We start from the raw sequence: 14,518 nt of genomic DNA on the forward strand, positions 1-14,518 counted from the left end.
TTGAGGTTGATCTATTCTCGTAAAGCTTTGGTATGTATAACCTCTTGGATACAATTTCTATTCTCTAGATCTGTCCAAAGCTTTGAGAGATCATCGGTCAGATATAGACTTTTGAGTTTTTTTTTCACAAATATGATGGCGAGTGTTCAGGAGTTCTCTTGCGATGCTATCATCTGTGATGCATTCACTGAGTTTATTAGACTCAAGTGTGGTTTTAATATCTTGTGCCCATTGCACATACTGCAAGTAGTTTTCTCCTAAGATTATGATGGAGGAATTTGACATCTGAAATATTTAGTGTTTCATAACTTAGACCTTACTAATATGTTTCGAGGAACTGATTTTAAAATTTAATTTTAGAGAAGTTTTCCAGAAAATTCTATAAAAGGAAACATTCTAAAAATGGAAACTTTCTAAAAATGGAAACTTTTTTTTTTTAAATGGAAACTTTCTAAAAATGGAAACTTTCTAGAAATGGAAACTTTCTATTTACCAAAATAGGGTTTATAATATCGATTGGTTTAGGGATTTATAAACTGATTTGGTTTAATGTTTTCACAATTCGGATTTGGTTTTTTTTTTTTTTTTATAAGTTTCATAAACCAGTTTAGATTAGGGTTTAATAGTCGGATATGGTTTAGAGGGTTTCATAATCCGATTCGGTTTGGGGTTTTATACAAGTTTTAAAATTTCATGAACTTTAGGGTTTGTTTATTAAACAAATTTATTATATCAAAAATCTAGCAACCTAATGATTCAATCAACCAGGGTATACGAATTCTCTAAAGTTCTAATCTCAACCTCAAACATTTTTATAAAAATCGGATAATTCAAACAATTAGGGTTTGATGACTTACCTTTGGATTAACTCGATCTGCTCCTTGGTTTCTTTGGAAATATTAAACTGATCTTACTGGGATCCTTTGTTTTCCTTAAACAAATTTATTAAAAAAATAGTTAGTAAGATTAAAAATAATGGCTGTAAACAAAACTATAGAGAAAAGTTTGCAGCCTTAGGTTTATTTCTGATTTTGACGGCACGGCTTGTAGCTGTCGTAGAGAACGCGTCTGATCACGGATTGAGGTGAGGTCTGCGGCGTTGGATTCTCCTCTTCAATAGCTTCAAATTGATATGTCGCACGTTTTCTGGATCGTTACGGTTTGGGAGAACGATCGATTTGAAGTTGAATCCAAATTAGGGTTCTTGTGCAATTGACGGCGCACACTAAAACAGAGCTTGGCGAGGCGTCTGAGATCTGATCGACGCAAGGTTTCCGGCTATGGATTCTTCTCTTCAAGATCTTCAATTTGGTATGTCGCACGTCGTTTGGATCGTTATGGTTTGAGAGAACGATCGATTTGAAGTTGCGTCAAAATTAGGGTTCTTGAGAAATTGACGGTGCGTACTAAAACAGATCGTGCCGGCGCGTCTGAGATCGGATCCTCGCGAGGTTAGCGGCGCTGGCTTCGTCTCGTCGAGATCTTCAGATTGATAGGTGGCTAGCCGTCTAGGTCTTTACGGTTAGGGAGATATGACCGTTTTAAGATACGCCTAGTTTTTAAAGTTTTTGGTGACCTACGAATTTTGCTAGGGTTTTGAGCTTAGCTCGTGCTGATAACGTGTTGTGAATGTGTGTGTCTTATTAATGTCGAATATGAACTCCTTATATAGGGACAACAAGATGGGCTACTAATGGGCCAAAGCCTACTAGTATCTTTTGGATAAACATCCACCTGAACCAGTCGGTTCATAACAGTCATAACATTATGATTTTAATGTGGAGTTTAGCTATGCCAGCAAATAATCTTCTATTGGTAGTTAAAAGTATCTTGTAAATAAATAATTAGAAATAAGGCTAATATCTTAAATCATTTTATTTACTTCCATACCTGTAAGTTATAAATTTTGTTTTACTATAATCAGTTTTTTTTTTGGAACAGTTTGTATAAAAAAAGGTTACGCGAGATAACAAAGAAAAACAGTTTTGTTTAATAGCAGCAACAAACAAACCAAAAGATTAAAAGAAAATTAAAAAAAGGGAAGAAGAGGAGGCATGAGAAAGAGAACGTGACAACACACGAGTTGGACGGTTTCTTGTTAAGACAAACCACGACCGTCCTTTCCCTCTCTCTCTCTCTCTCCTCTCTTCCTCTTGTTAGTCAATCAATCAAAACTCTCTCTCCCCCCAGATGTTCTTTCCTTCCCCACGATTTTGATTCCATCCATGGCATCTTCCGGATCTTACTGGTGTTACAGCTGCAGCCGCTTCGTCTGGGTCTCCGACTCCATCTCCTGCCCCGACTGCGACGGTGGCTTCCTCGAACACATCCAACAATCCCTCGATTTCACACCTCCCTCCTCCTTCCTCCGTCACCACCACCACCACCGCAGCCCCACCCTCTTCCCTCCCCCTTCCTCCTCCTCCTCCTCCGCCATGCACACGGCCGAGAACAGCCCCACTCCTCCTCCTCCAAGAACCAATTCAACCAACCGATCTCCCAACCCCGTCATCGTCCTCCGCGGTGGCTCCACCAACCCTTCCCAAGCCTTAGACCGATCCTCCTTCCAGATGTACTACGACGACGGCACCGACTCTGGTCTCAGACCGTTGCCCCCGACCATGACCGAGTTTCTCCTAGGCTCCGGGTTCGATCGTCTCTTAGATCAGATCTCTCAGATCGAACTCACAACAACCAACAACAACAACAACAATAACAACAACTCATGTGATAACCCACCCGCTTCTAAATCCGCTGTCGAGGCTTTACCCGTGATCGAGATCGACCCGACCCATCTCCAATCGGATTCCCAGTCTCACTGCGCCGTCTGCAAAGAGAACTTCGCCTTGAAATCCGCCGCTCGGGAGATGCCCTGCAACCACATCTACCACCCCGACTGCATCCTCCCCTGGCTCGCCATCCGAAACTCGTGTCCGGTCTGCCGCCACGAGCTTCCGGCGGATGACGGAGCGACGACGACGCGCGAAGAGGCGGAGGAGGAGGAGGATTCCGCGGCGGGGCTGACGATCTGGAGGTTGCCGGGCGGGGGATTCGCGGTGGGGAGGATCCCCGGAGGATGGAGGGGAGGTGATAGAGTGATGCCGGTGGTGTACACGGAGGTCGACGGAGGCGGGAGACTCGGAGACTCCTCCGAGAGGCTTACGAGGAGAGTGGCGTGGGGTTCAAGAAGAGGAGGGAGAGAAGGAGGTGGTGGTGGGAGTAGAGAGAGATCCGGCGGGTTTGCGGGTCGGATTATGAGACTTTTCGGATGTTTCAGCGGGTCATCTGGATCAATAGCTGCTGGGTCAGGGTCCGGGTCAGGGTCAAGATCAATCCGGAGGAGCAGCTCGTCGTTTTCTATGTTCAGGACAGGTTCTTCTTCGAGGAGACGACATTAGCTTATAGAGCTTAATTATCTAAAGGTAATAACAAAACATTTATATAAAAAAAACCCTTTGTTTTAAATTTTTCCCATTTGTAAGATTTTTTTGGTGTTTCTTCAGTGTAATAATGATTATATTCTTTAAGAAGATTTGAATCTATGCGAGTAAAATTGATACAAAGTCTTAGGGGTGAAATGAGATTTGATTAGTTGATAATTGTCCGAGAGTATTCAAAAACCTCTTCGGTAGTTCTTGTGTGTTACTACTTATTATGGCAGTTTCTATAAGTGTACACACAGCTATTTAATCTTTCGAACAACAGACAGAGCGAATGATATGATTGATACCTAGAGGCTACAATTATTTTGTGGTCACTACTGCTTAGTACAGAGAAATCGTGAAGGAAAGCGACAAATAATAGAGTTATTACAACGCATCTGATGATGCTCACCGATTATTGGAGACAGCTTTCGTTGTTTTCGCTATTATTTTGTCATATTAATAGAACCTGTTTACGTGACCTATTGACATGTCAGTGAAGTTAATGAACTCTTCCTGCTCTATCAGAGCACATAGACTAATTTTATAGAAAGAGAAAAAATTGCTATCGTGCCTAAGATGGATCATTACGACCAATAAGACCATTTGGCATAGTGTGAAAAAGCGCTAGTCATTTTGTGCATCATGTTATACATCACGAGCCTCCTAACAAAACTGTAATCAGAACAGTTGATTTAGACAAAAATAAGCTATTTTCCTCAAAAGAATGTTCCTTCAAGTAACTCGAGGCTAGCCATCTAGTGTCGTCTATTGTTTTCAATAGATACCAAGCATCCACGTTGTGAGTCCAAAGGAAAAACAGAAAAAGATTTATAAGAACTAACTACCCAACCCACACTATGGTAAAGTGGCTTCTCTTTCCCTCTCCGAGTCTCTCTCAACCACCGTGGTTCACCGTGAACCACGTAAAACTGGCTATCAGCAACAACGATCTTAGCTACTCAAACTCTCCTCGATTACCTTAGTTTTTTTTTAAATATATATATTTCTCATCAGCCCAATTTATTTTTTGCTAACCTACGATAGGACCCAATAACGCAAGCTATTGGAGTGGTTTATTGAGGGCCTTAGTTACCTCTATTGAGGAGGACCAACAAATGTGATGTTCTGTTGATTCATACTCCTCTCATGCTTTTGAAGTGTGCCCAACTGGGCTTTAAACCCATACTCTTTTCCCTCCGCTAGACCAACGTTAAGTTTAATTCATAAACCGATCACAACTCATGTGACATAATTAAACGTTCCAAAATGCCCTGACTAATAAAGATGTCATAGTAGCATGTATGATAATATGTGTTTCAAAAAATAAAGTGTTTCAAAAAAGCATCTATGATCATATATGTTACACAATCACACATCGGATTTACCCTGTCTGGAGAACGTTCACAGCTTTTTGGCATCATCTACAATATCCAAGTTTGTCTTTGTCCCGAGAGAGAAAATGTTCTAGTTGATTCTCTTGCTAAATTGTCTCTTCAACTTTTTGATTAGGCTGAATTGATACTAATATATAATAAAAAATATTCAGTTGGTTGACAAAAAAAAACCATTTCAAAATGTCAAACAAAAAGAAAATGAGAACAAAGGTGATGCTAGTTTTTGAGAACAAAGGTCAACAAGAGAATCTTAACTTAAGGAAAATTGTTTATGGAGGGAGACAAATGAACCTAACTAAAGATATCGTCATGGAGGTTAAGTTGGTTGATAGGTACTTTATCAAAGTTAAAGCAATTACCTAACTTCGCTTTGTTCTTAAGCAACACCGTCGTACGTTGCTAATATCACGTAATAAAAATAACAACAATATATTTCCAGTCACACCACTATTAGTAAAGGTTGTTCTATTCTTGTTACTAATATTAAAAGAGAACAAAAAAATCATGCAAGACATATTCTCTATGACACATTGACACTGATTATACAAGCTTATTAATTAGCAATTAGCATGAAGAGCAGATCGGACTTGCGAAGAGTTTGGTAGTATTAGCTAATTAACGATCATTGGCTGGCTTGGAGACTAAGTTGTTTAGGTTAAAAAGCTTGTGCTAAATTGTTTTTGTTGGAGCAATCAACACATCTGATGATATGATAAACTGATAAGCAAACATATTCATATCGAAATGTAGATACAATATATTTATACATAAGTTTAATAAATGGAATCATATATGGATACAACATCCATGAATTAAATCATACTTAAATACTATTTAAAATGATACAATATTAAGAAAAAATGATATAATTTTACAAAAAAATTGGTTAACCATTTACATAAAATGCATAAAATAATAACATTAAAAACTAGCATAAAAATATAAAATAATTGTAATATTAAATTAGTGATTTAATAATCCTTTTTAATCTGTTTTCGGAACTACCATAATCAGTAAAGCTTTCATACCGAATAGATGAGTTTGAGGTTAATATAAGAACAAACATTTGGATAATGCACAAAATTTTAATTACAAAATAAAACTTTGTTATTTTATGTTTTACAATGTATAATTTTAAATTTAGGAAAATTGTATAAGACGAAAATTGCACGAAATGAAGTTGGAATATAATATCTACCTATAAATATTAAAAGTTTGAAATTTTAGAAGATGAAATATCCGATTTAGAATTTTCTTATTCGATTTAGCAAAATCAAAGATAAAAAATCTCATTAAAAAATACATTAGTCGATCATTGTGGAAAACTATTCTAATGTTCATTACTAAAACAAAATATGATATCTTATATATTTTTGTGATTTATTGTACTTTTAATAATAGATATTTAATAAATAAAATTCATTTTATGGAAGTTTCGTAAACATAAATTTTTTTGATTAATTGTTAATTTTTTAAATTAAAGGTATTCCTAATAATTATTAACTAAATAAAAAGGAATTATTTCGAAATATTTGTAGAATAAAAATGGAATAATATATTAGAGTAAAATCTAACTCCATTCTAAGATTACATTATTTTAGAGTAAAACTAAATAATACATTGGAAATGCTATAATAGCACCCCAAATGGAAGTTTATTCTAGGTGAATTTCTAAATATGTATGTATGTATGTATGTATGTATGTATGTATGTATAAATATATTATTTAACTATAACGTATTTAAATTTTCTAGAAATATAACCGAAAATATCTTTGTTTATATATTTTTGGTTGGATTTTCTGTAAATATATATATATATATATATAAGAAATTCATGTAAAATAATTTCCATTAGAGTTGATGTAATAACGATCGATATGAGTGCGAGACATTGATGCATGTCAAGGGAGGACATAAATTTAGCAATGGTCCTTTTTGGTCCAGTCCCTTACCTTAAGTTTTCTTTTTAAGTGGTTGATTACGCTATTTTCTGTTTCGTTTTCTTACTAGTGCAATGATCAACTTCAAATTTCACATATTTGTACGCTAATTCGACTTTCACTGCAATTATATCTGCTATATTTATAGTACTAGTGAAAAGCATGAAATTCTACAATTTTGTATCTAAATAAAATGCAAAGAAAACAAGAAAAATAAACTAACATAGCATATGATGCATGTCTTTTTGAAAAAAGTAAATAAAAAATATTTATTATTTATGTAAATTTGGCATATGTTATTTATATATATATATATATGTATGTATTTAAAGTAGAAAATATAGCTGTGAGTATTTTTCAAATATCTCTGTTAGTAATTTGTAAAACATTTTAATTTTTTTTTTGTATTTGTCTGGTCGATTTAAACTAAAACAAATTTATTAATGATAGACGAGTAATTATTTTGAAATAATATGTGAAGATGTTTCACATCAAAAATTAAAGCGATATGAAACAATTCACTTATCCAATTAATTTTGAATTAAAAGATCAAAATTGAATAACTATATAAAATTGGTATCATCAACAATATTAAGCTAGAAACAAATAATCAAAATAATAATAATAATAATAATAATAATAATAATAATAATAAAAACTTATGGTTGATATTAAATAAAAGATGAAATTCTTAAATCAGTTGTAAGTCGTAACCATGAAAATTAATTAAACACTTATCAAATCTCCGATTATTTCAAATTCACTGTTATAAATTAAAAAATCCAACCGAACCAATGTCTTAGATTGTCGGTGCATGAATTCACTGTATTGATCAACTCTCTTTTTTTTTCCTGAAATTTCTCTAAATATATGACAGAATAAACTTGCTAAAGCAACCAAGAACCGACAACACCCTCACGCGTTTGGATACCATATAATCATATCCTTGCCTCTTCGAATGTAAAATCATAATTAAAACCTCAAACCCTTTTAACACATATAGCCACGAATTCTTCTCTTCTTAGATACCATCAATCTCTACATCGTGTTTGCCTTTTGTTTCTAATGACCTCACGTTGTGGTTTCAAATGAATCTACTTCTTTTCTAGACAGCCAATATGTCACGTTTATGCAATTTTGCTTTTTTAGAGCCACCCATGTCCATCATGTGAATCCATTAATCTATAATAGTAACCTTACTAAAACTCTAATTATCGAAATAAGTTTAAGAAAATAAAAATGAATTAACGTATTTATTTGTAAACTGCATTATTCGATGGGAAGAGATCTGAAGTTCTGCTGATCCCTTTGTTTTTATTGCGAAGTTGCGAGGGGAATCTGTCCTACTACGTGATTGTGGAGTAGCATGTGTGGTCTCAATTACCTTTTTCCCAATTACAATTTAGCCTTCTCCCACTTATATCAACTTATGATTCATAGCCCCACCTCTTATGAGATGATGTCCCATTTGTTCTCAGAAATTTGAGTAGGATTCACTCTTTAGCTAGTAGTACACACTATTGACTGTATGCTATTAAAAAAATTTGCTCACTGAGATTGGATATACAAAATAGTTGCACGATTCAATTATACTTCCCTATTAAAAGAATTTGATAATCATTTTATATGTTGCTTGAATGTAGCTCAATTAACAATCTACACGTGCTTATGTTTTACGCCTTAAGTATTTAGTGAGCTTGTTTTATGAATATTCACAATGTTAATATCATCCGATATAAAAAAAAATATATCATCCGATATAAATAATAGTCATTATCAAGCAAGACTATCATTTTACATCTAGAACATTTTGAAAAGTATCATTCAAAAGCTCCTACACAACTTTTATTCAGATGAATACAATATACGCCCATATATATTTTGGAGTGTAAATTTTGACCCCAAAAAAATCAGTGTTGATTGATGTCACTGATATTGAGTTTCTTGAAAGTTGGAAAGAAACGTTTTAATTTACTCCCATTATAACTAACGGTGATAATGTGCAATAAATACATCATGGAGAGCAGGCACACAAGTCTCATACTCACACGGCAGTATAGGCCCAAAATGTTCTAAAATCGTTGGTCGACTGCATTGCCAATGTAAATATAGAACCCGACGAACAATCAACAACTTATCTAGTCAAAATACTCCAACGGTAGAATATTTATGACTTCTTTTTTTTTGTCTACCGTTGGAATATTTATGACTTCTAGTCTATAAAAATAAGTAAAGAAGAAAAACAGAAGCACATAGTTTTTTTATGATTTAATTTGATTTTGCTAAACCATTTGTGATGAAGCCTGATTGACTTTATTACACTGCAAATTTAAATTCTTAAATCATTGTTCTGGGAGAGATGTCTAGGCTATATTTTAACATTGGATACCAAGGTTACATTTAGACTCAAAAACAAATATGTTTTGTTTTTGTTTTTAAAATTTGAAACGAAATAAATATATAGAGGGGAATTTGTTGGGAGAGGAGTGGTAGATACTTAATTCATCTGCAAGTACATTCGTGGCATTCTCGTGATTAGGACGGTAAAATATCTGTAAATTTTGATTTAATTTGTTATTAGATTCAATTTAAACTGAAAATTTTGGATATCCGCAATTATGTAAAGCAAAAGACAAAGACTAATATTCTTAGAAACTGATATCTTTTCAGATCTATTATATGCATATACATACATATATTTAAAGAATTAAGAATTATATATATAAGTTATATAATTGTTATATGTATATTAAGTTTTCTAATAGTTTTATTTACAAAATTTATTAAATTATTTATTATAATTTAGAAAAGAAATAAAATTATTGTTTTCATATTATTATTTTATATTATTTTTAGAATTGTTTATTTATATTTTACGGATTATATCGGATATCTGGTCAAATATTTTAAATTTTATGGATATCACCGGATATCCGAGTGGTTATGAATCGAATTTGATTGAATAATTAATTATTTGAACGAAACAAAACTGGACTATGAATAATTCTAAAAATCTGGATATCCGATTCGTATCCATTTTCTTCATGGTAAAGGTTTATTAAGCTTCTATGCTTGTGCATGTGTATTTTAATGTTATATAACTAATAATATATATATATATATATATATATATATATATATATAATCTTAAATATTGTATATTTGTCAACACGTGGCAAAATCAGTTAGACAAAAAGATGCCAAGTATGAATGCCTGGGCTGAAGTGGCAGATATGAGAAGATCTGGTTGGTGCATAGATATACCTTGCCATCACCATATATTAACACTGCTCGACAAGCTGTCACCGCCCCTAACTGTTTTCCTCGCCTGCCAATTATCTCTCGATAATCTCTATAATATTATTTGAGAAGTCAGTTTCCTATGTGTCGTGTTCACGTTAACTCTCACATTGGTTGATTACAATGATACTCTTAATGAATCAAATATATATCTAATTATCATTATTATATGCCTGTTTTATTTTATTTTTCCTTTTTTATTTAGGTTTTCTTTTTATTTTTTATTTTAAAATAACCTATATATCTAAGAAAATTAAAAATTAAAAAAAAACGAAAATACATTTTATATATAGTGTAATTCATAAAAAGGAAAGTTCACAAAATAATCTTGATTTTAATTCTTAAGAGAGTTAATTTTTGAGATATCCAATAAAAATATTACATCTAATTTAGTTTGATTTTTAAAATTTTCAAAATATAATATATTATAAAAAGGAAAAGTCTAAAAAATTTTAAAAACTGAATTTAGAAACGAAAATATATGTACATATAATATGATTTCATTAAAAAGGAAAGTTCACAAAATAGATTTATTCCATTTAAAAAAAACATAAAATTTACTTTTGAAGTAAAAAATAAATTATTTATATCTATTCTTTCTTTGCTGGAAAACTATATTTTCATATAATTTGATTTCATAATAATGAATTTCACACATATAAATAATCTTGATATTAGAAAAAAAAGAAAATTGTATTTGTTTTGACAAATTTTTTTGAGTAATACAAAATATATATTTTCAAAGTGATTATATAAAATAATTAAGTAACATAAATTGATATAATATAATTTCTTAAAAGTAATCACAAATAGTTTTACTGCTTATTTTTAAGAGATAATAAAATACAAAATAAATTTCAACAATAAACGCATTTTGATCAAATAATTATAAAATATTTTTTGATCAAATAATAGAATAACACTAATTTTTTAAACGAGGTAGGTATTATATTTTATCATAATTAAAAAAAATCTTAGCATTTATTTTCCTTTTTAATTTTATGTTTTATGTTTGTGGAACTTAATATAACCATAATAAAAATACCCTAGAAAATCTGAGTTTTCATTTACAAGATTATTTAAAATATTTTTTTAATTTAAATAAATTTCAGTTTACCATTCAACATATCCAAAGCATAAAATTATTTAAAATTTATAAAATATTTTTATTTATTAATTACTTATATTTATAACTTAATATTGTTCATCACTTTATCTTCTAATATTTGTTTAAAAAATTAACATATAATTTGATAAATATTACCAAAATACATACACATTTAATTAAACGATAAATAAAATAAAATTTGACTTAATTATATAAAAAATAATTATACTTCAGTTTTCATTTGAAAAAAAAATGTTTAACTTAGTATACTCACAACATGAGTGATTTGATTAATCCAACTTATATCTAAAATCATAGATTTAAATACAATAAGAATATATAACTTTATAATAATATTTTATTTATTTTATAAATATAAATTATAGGATAACTCAAAACATATTAACAAGTGAAAATAAAATATTAATCAACTGTCACAATTTAGTTATTTACAGAATTTATATATATACATGAGATTTCAGAATATTATTGTTATATTAATTTATGTAAGTAGGAATCAGACACTTTAGTTTATTTTTTTTATTATTTCATTCTAAGAATAAAATATCTTAAGTTATACATAGTTTTACTAAAATATATTTAGATATCTAAGACAACAACCAATTTAAATGCAAATAAGAAAATTAATCAAAATTTAAATATATTTTGAATAAAAATATTGTAGTTGAATTTATAAAAATATATGTAATCCAATATATCCAAATGATAACTAAATCGACCATAAAAACAATTAAACTGATAGAAGATAACATATCTAAAATCATGTCTAAACTAAATTAATGTAGTATTATTGATATAAATTTTATATACAAATTACAAACTACTTTAAAACTAAAACTAAATATCAATCAATTATTGTAGTATATTCACTTTACAAATATTTATATCCGTGCATGAGCACGGGAAAATCACCTAGTACAAAATAAACAAAAATCTCTTACAAATATTAGTTTTCGTTTTTATAAATATTATGAAAGTTAATCATTTTTTTGTAAGCAACTCAAACAAACTCATATAAACTTTTTAAATCTACTGAAAATTCTACATTCATATAAACGACAAACGACATTTTTTTGTATTGTACGCGAGCATGTCCGTCCAATAAAAGTTAATCATATTAACTTGAAATTGGCACTTATGATATTTCAATTTTAGGTTACTATTTTTGATGATGGTGGCGCGGATGCATAAAGATTAAAGTGTGTTTATTAAAAAAAAATATTGAAGAGTGTTATATTAGTAGTGTGCATGATTTTTTTTTTGTTTTTGACTAAGCATGTTCTTTGTCAACAAGAAAAAAAAAGTGAAAGTTCATGTATCTAATAGGGTGGACATTTTATCCGTTTAACTTAATTCGTTTCGTTATTCACTTTTATTCGATCCAAAAATTTGGATATCCATAAGTCTTCAAAGCAAATCAAATACTAAAAATCACAAATACTAAAAAATTTAAAGACGGATATCCGATCCGCTCTGGCCTTTATACAAATAGATGTATATCTATGATAAAAATATAAAATTTTAAATGTATAATATTATATAATTATTGTTAAACATATAATTTTTAATTTTTAAACTTACTTAGAAAATATTAAATTATAAAAAGAATATTAAATCGTTATAAAACTATAATTTTTCTAAAATGTTTGTTTATAATATAAATTATTAATATTAAAATTTATAAAACATATAGTTTCATTAATATTTTACTTTATATTTTTATTATGTAAAACAATATTTCTAAAAGATAAATTGGTATTATTGTTTCTAAATTTATTTGTATTGAAAAAATGGATGAAGTATCCGTGAATATTCGAAAATATCAAAAATAATTCTGGATATCCGTATTTTTGCGAAACAAAATAAATCAGAAAATCATATATCCGTAATTCTGTAAAGTACAAAGCAAACCACAAATACTGAAAATATGCTATTATTCGATCCGTGCTTAGGCCTGACTAAACTACAGAAGCTAATCACTAAAAGTTCAGAACTGTTATTTATTTATGAAATGAACTCGAATTCCGAAAGAAGAAAAAAAACTAAAGCTTCATCCATTACTTCTTAAGTTTTTAAACTATCAAAGTATATTTATAAGTCAGCAGATAACAAATGAAAAACATTAGTTCCATGAGGTATCTTTTTTGTTAAAAGAGAAATTTTACTATACAAACAAATAAGTATAGATTGAATGCCCAGCCACCTACATGGGTTTCCTGGACTGGATATGAAGCTTTGACTATTTCACGTGAGAACTAAGAAATGCGATAGCTTTGATATTTAGTGTATATCTTTTGACAACTTTCATGACATAAATAATACATTGACTGACTAGATCTCATAAGAGTTCGGGTCGTGTGTATACTGTGTGATTCACAACTGATGTCCCATTGAATGCGGGCAACGTGGAGCCGTTCATTTGATTTTTTTTTTTCTCCTTTGGAACTCGATTTGATAACGTAAAATTTTCTTTTCATATTCTTCTATGCTAATATGCAAGTGAACTTTTTGGCGGCAATGCTAAAAATGCTGTTAAGAAATATAGAAATATAGAAATATAGAAATATATTTGTGACCGATTATAAAGTGACAATTAAGCTTAATAGAAAACTAGATTTTGACTAAGGGCGGGTATTTTTTTTTTACATTTTTTTATAAATTTAATTTTTATATTTATGTTTTTATTTACGTTTTTTCATTATATAATATCAATATACTAAAACAGGAATATGACCTATTGATATATGTGTGGTCAAATTATTTTACGATAATTATTAAAACCTTTTATTAATTATTTAAAAGAAATATTATACAAAGAAAAATATAAATATGATTAAAAACATAAATATAAAAATTAATTTTCTAAAATATGTAAAACAAAAAATATACCAACTCTTTTAAAGGCGAATCCGAATCTAGTCAATACTATTAAAATAGAAACATAACATATTGATATATGTATGGTAAAACTATTTTAATACAATGATTAAAACTTCCTATTAATTATTTAAGAGAAATGTTATACAATGAAAAACGCAAATATGACTAAAACATATAAATATAAAAATTAAATTTCTAAAAGAATATAAAACTAAAAAATATAAAAAGGCGGGTCCAAATGTAGAAATCTATTTAAACCCGTTAAACTAAAATCTGTAGAATATCGGATCATGATAATAATTTTTAATTTGAATTTTAGTTGTTTAGTTTTAGTTTTAATTTTATTTTTTAAAGAAACATAATTTTTATGTTTGTGTGTTTGTAAAATCATATTCTGTATGATATGAATTTAATAGAATAGATAAGTTTTGTAAGTATGTACATGTAT

At 29.9% G+C, this 14,518-nt stretch overlaps 1 protein-coding gene across 1 annotated transcript; it reads left to right on the forward strand.

Annotated features, from left to right (window-relative positions):
- Positions 1–1,921: 1,921 nt before the first annotated feature.
- On the forward strand, positions 1,922–3,562 carry LOC130509063 (probable E3 ubiquitin-protein ligase RHC2A). The gene has a single exon (XM_057004619.1). It carries the CDS (start codon positions 2,226–2,228, stop codon positions 3,396–3,398), a length of 1,173 nt encoding a protein of 390 aa, XP_056860599.1. The 5' UTR covers positions 1,922–2,225; the 3' UTR covers positions 3,399–3,562.
- Positions 3,563–14,518: the final 10,956 nt, after the last annotated feature.

This window comes from Raphanus sativus, chromosome 3 (assembly GCF_000801105.2).
Source record: "Raphanus sativus cultivar WK10039 chromosome 3, ASM80110v3, whole genome shotgun sequence".
Classification (NCBI taxonomy): domain Eukaryota; kingdom Viridiplantae; phylum Streptophyta; class Magnoliopsida; order Brassicales; family Brassicaceae; genus Raphanus; species Raphanus sativus.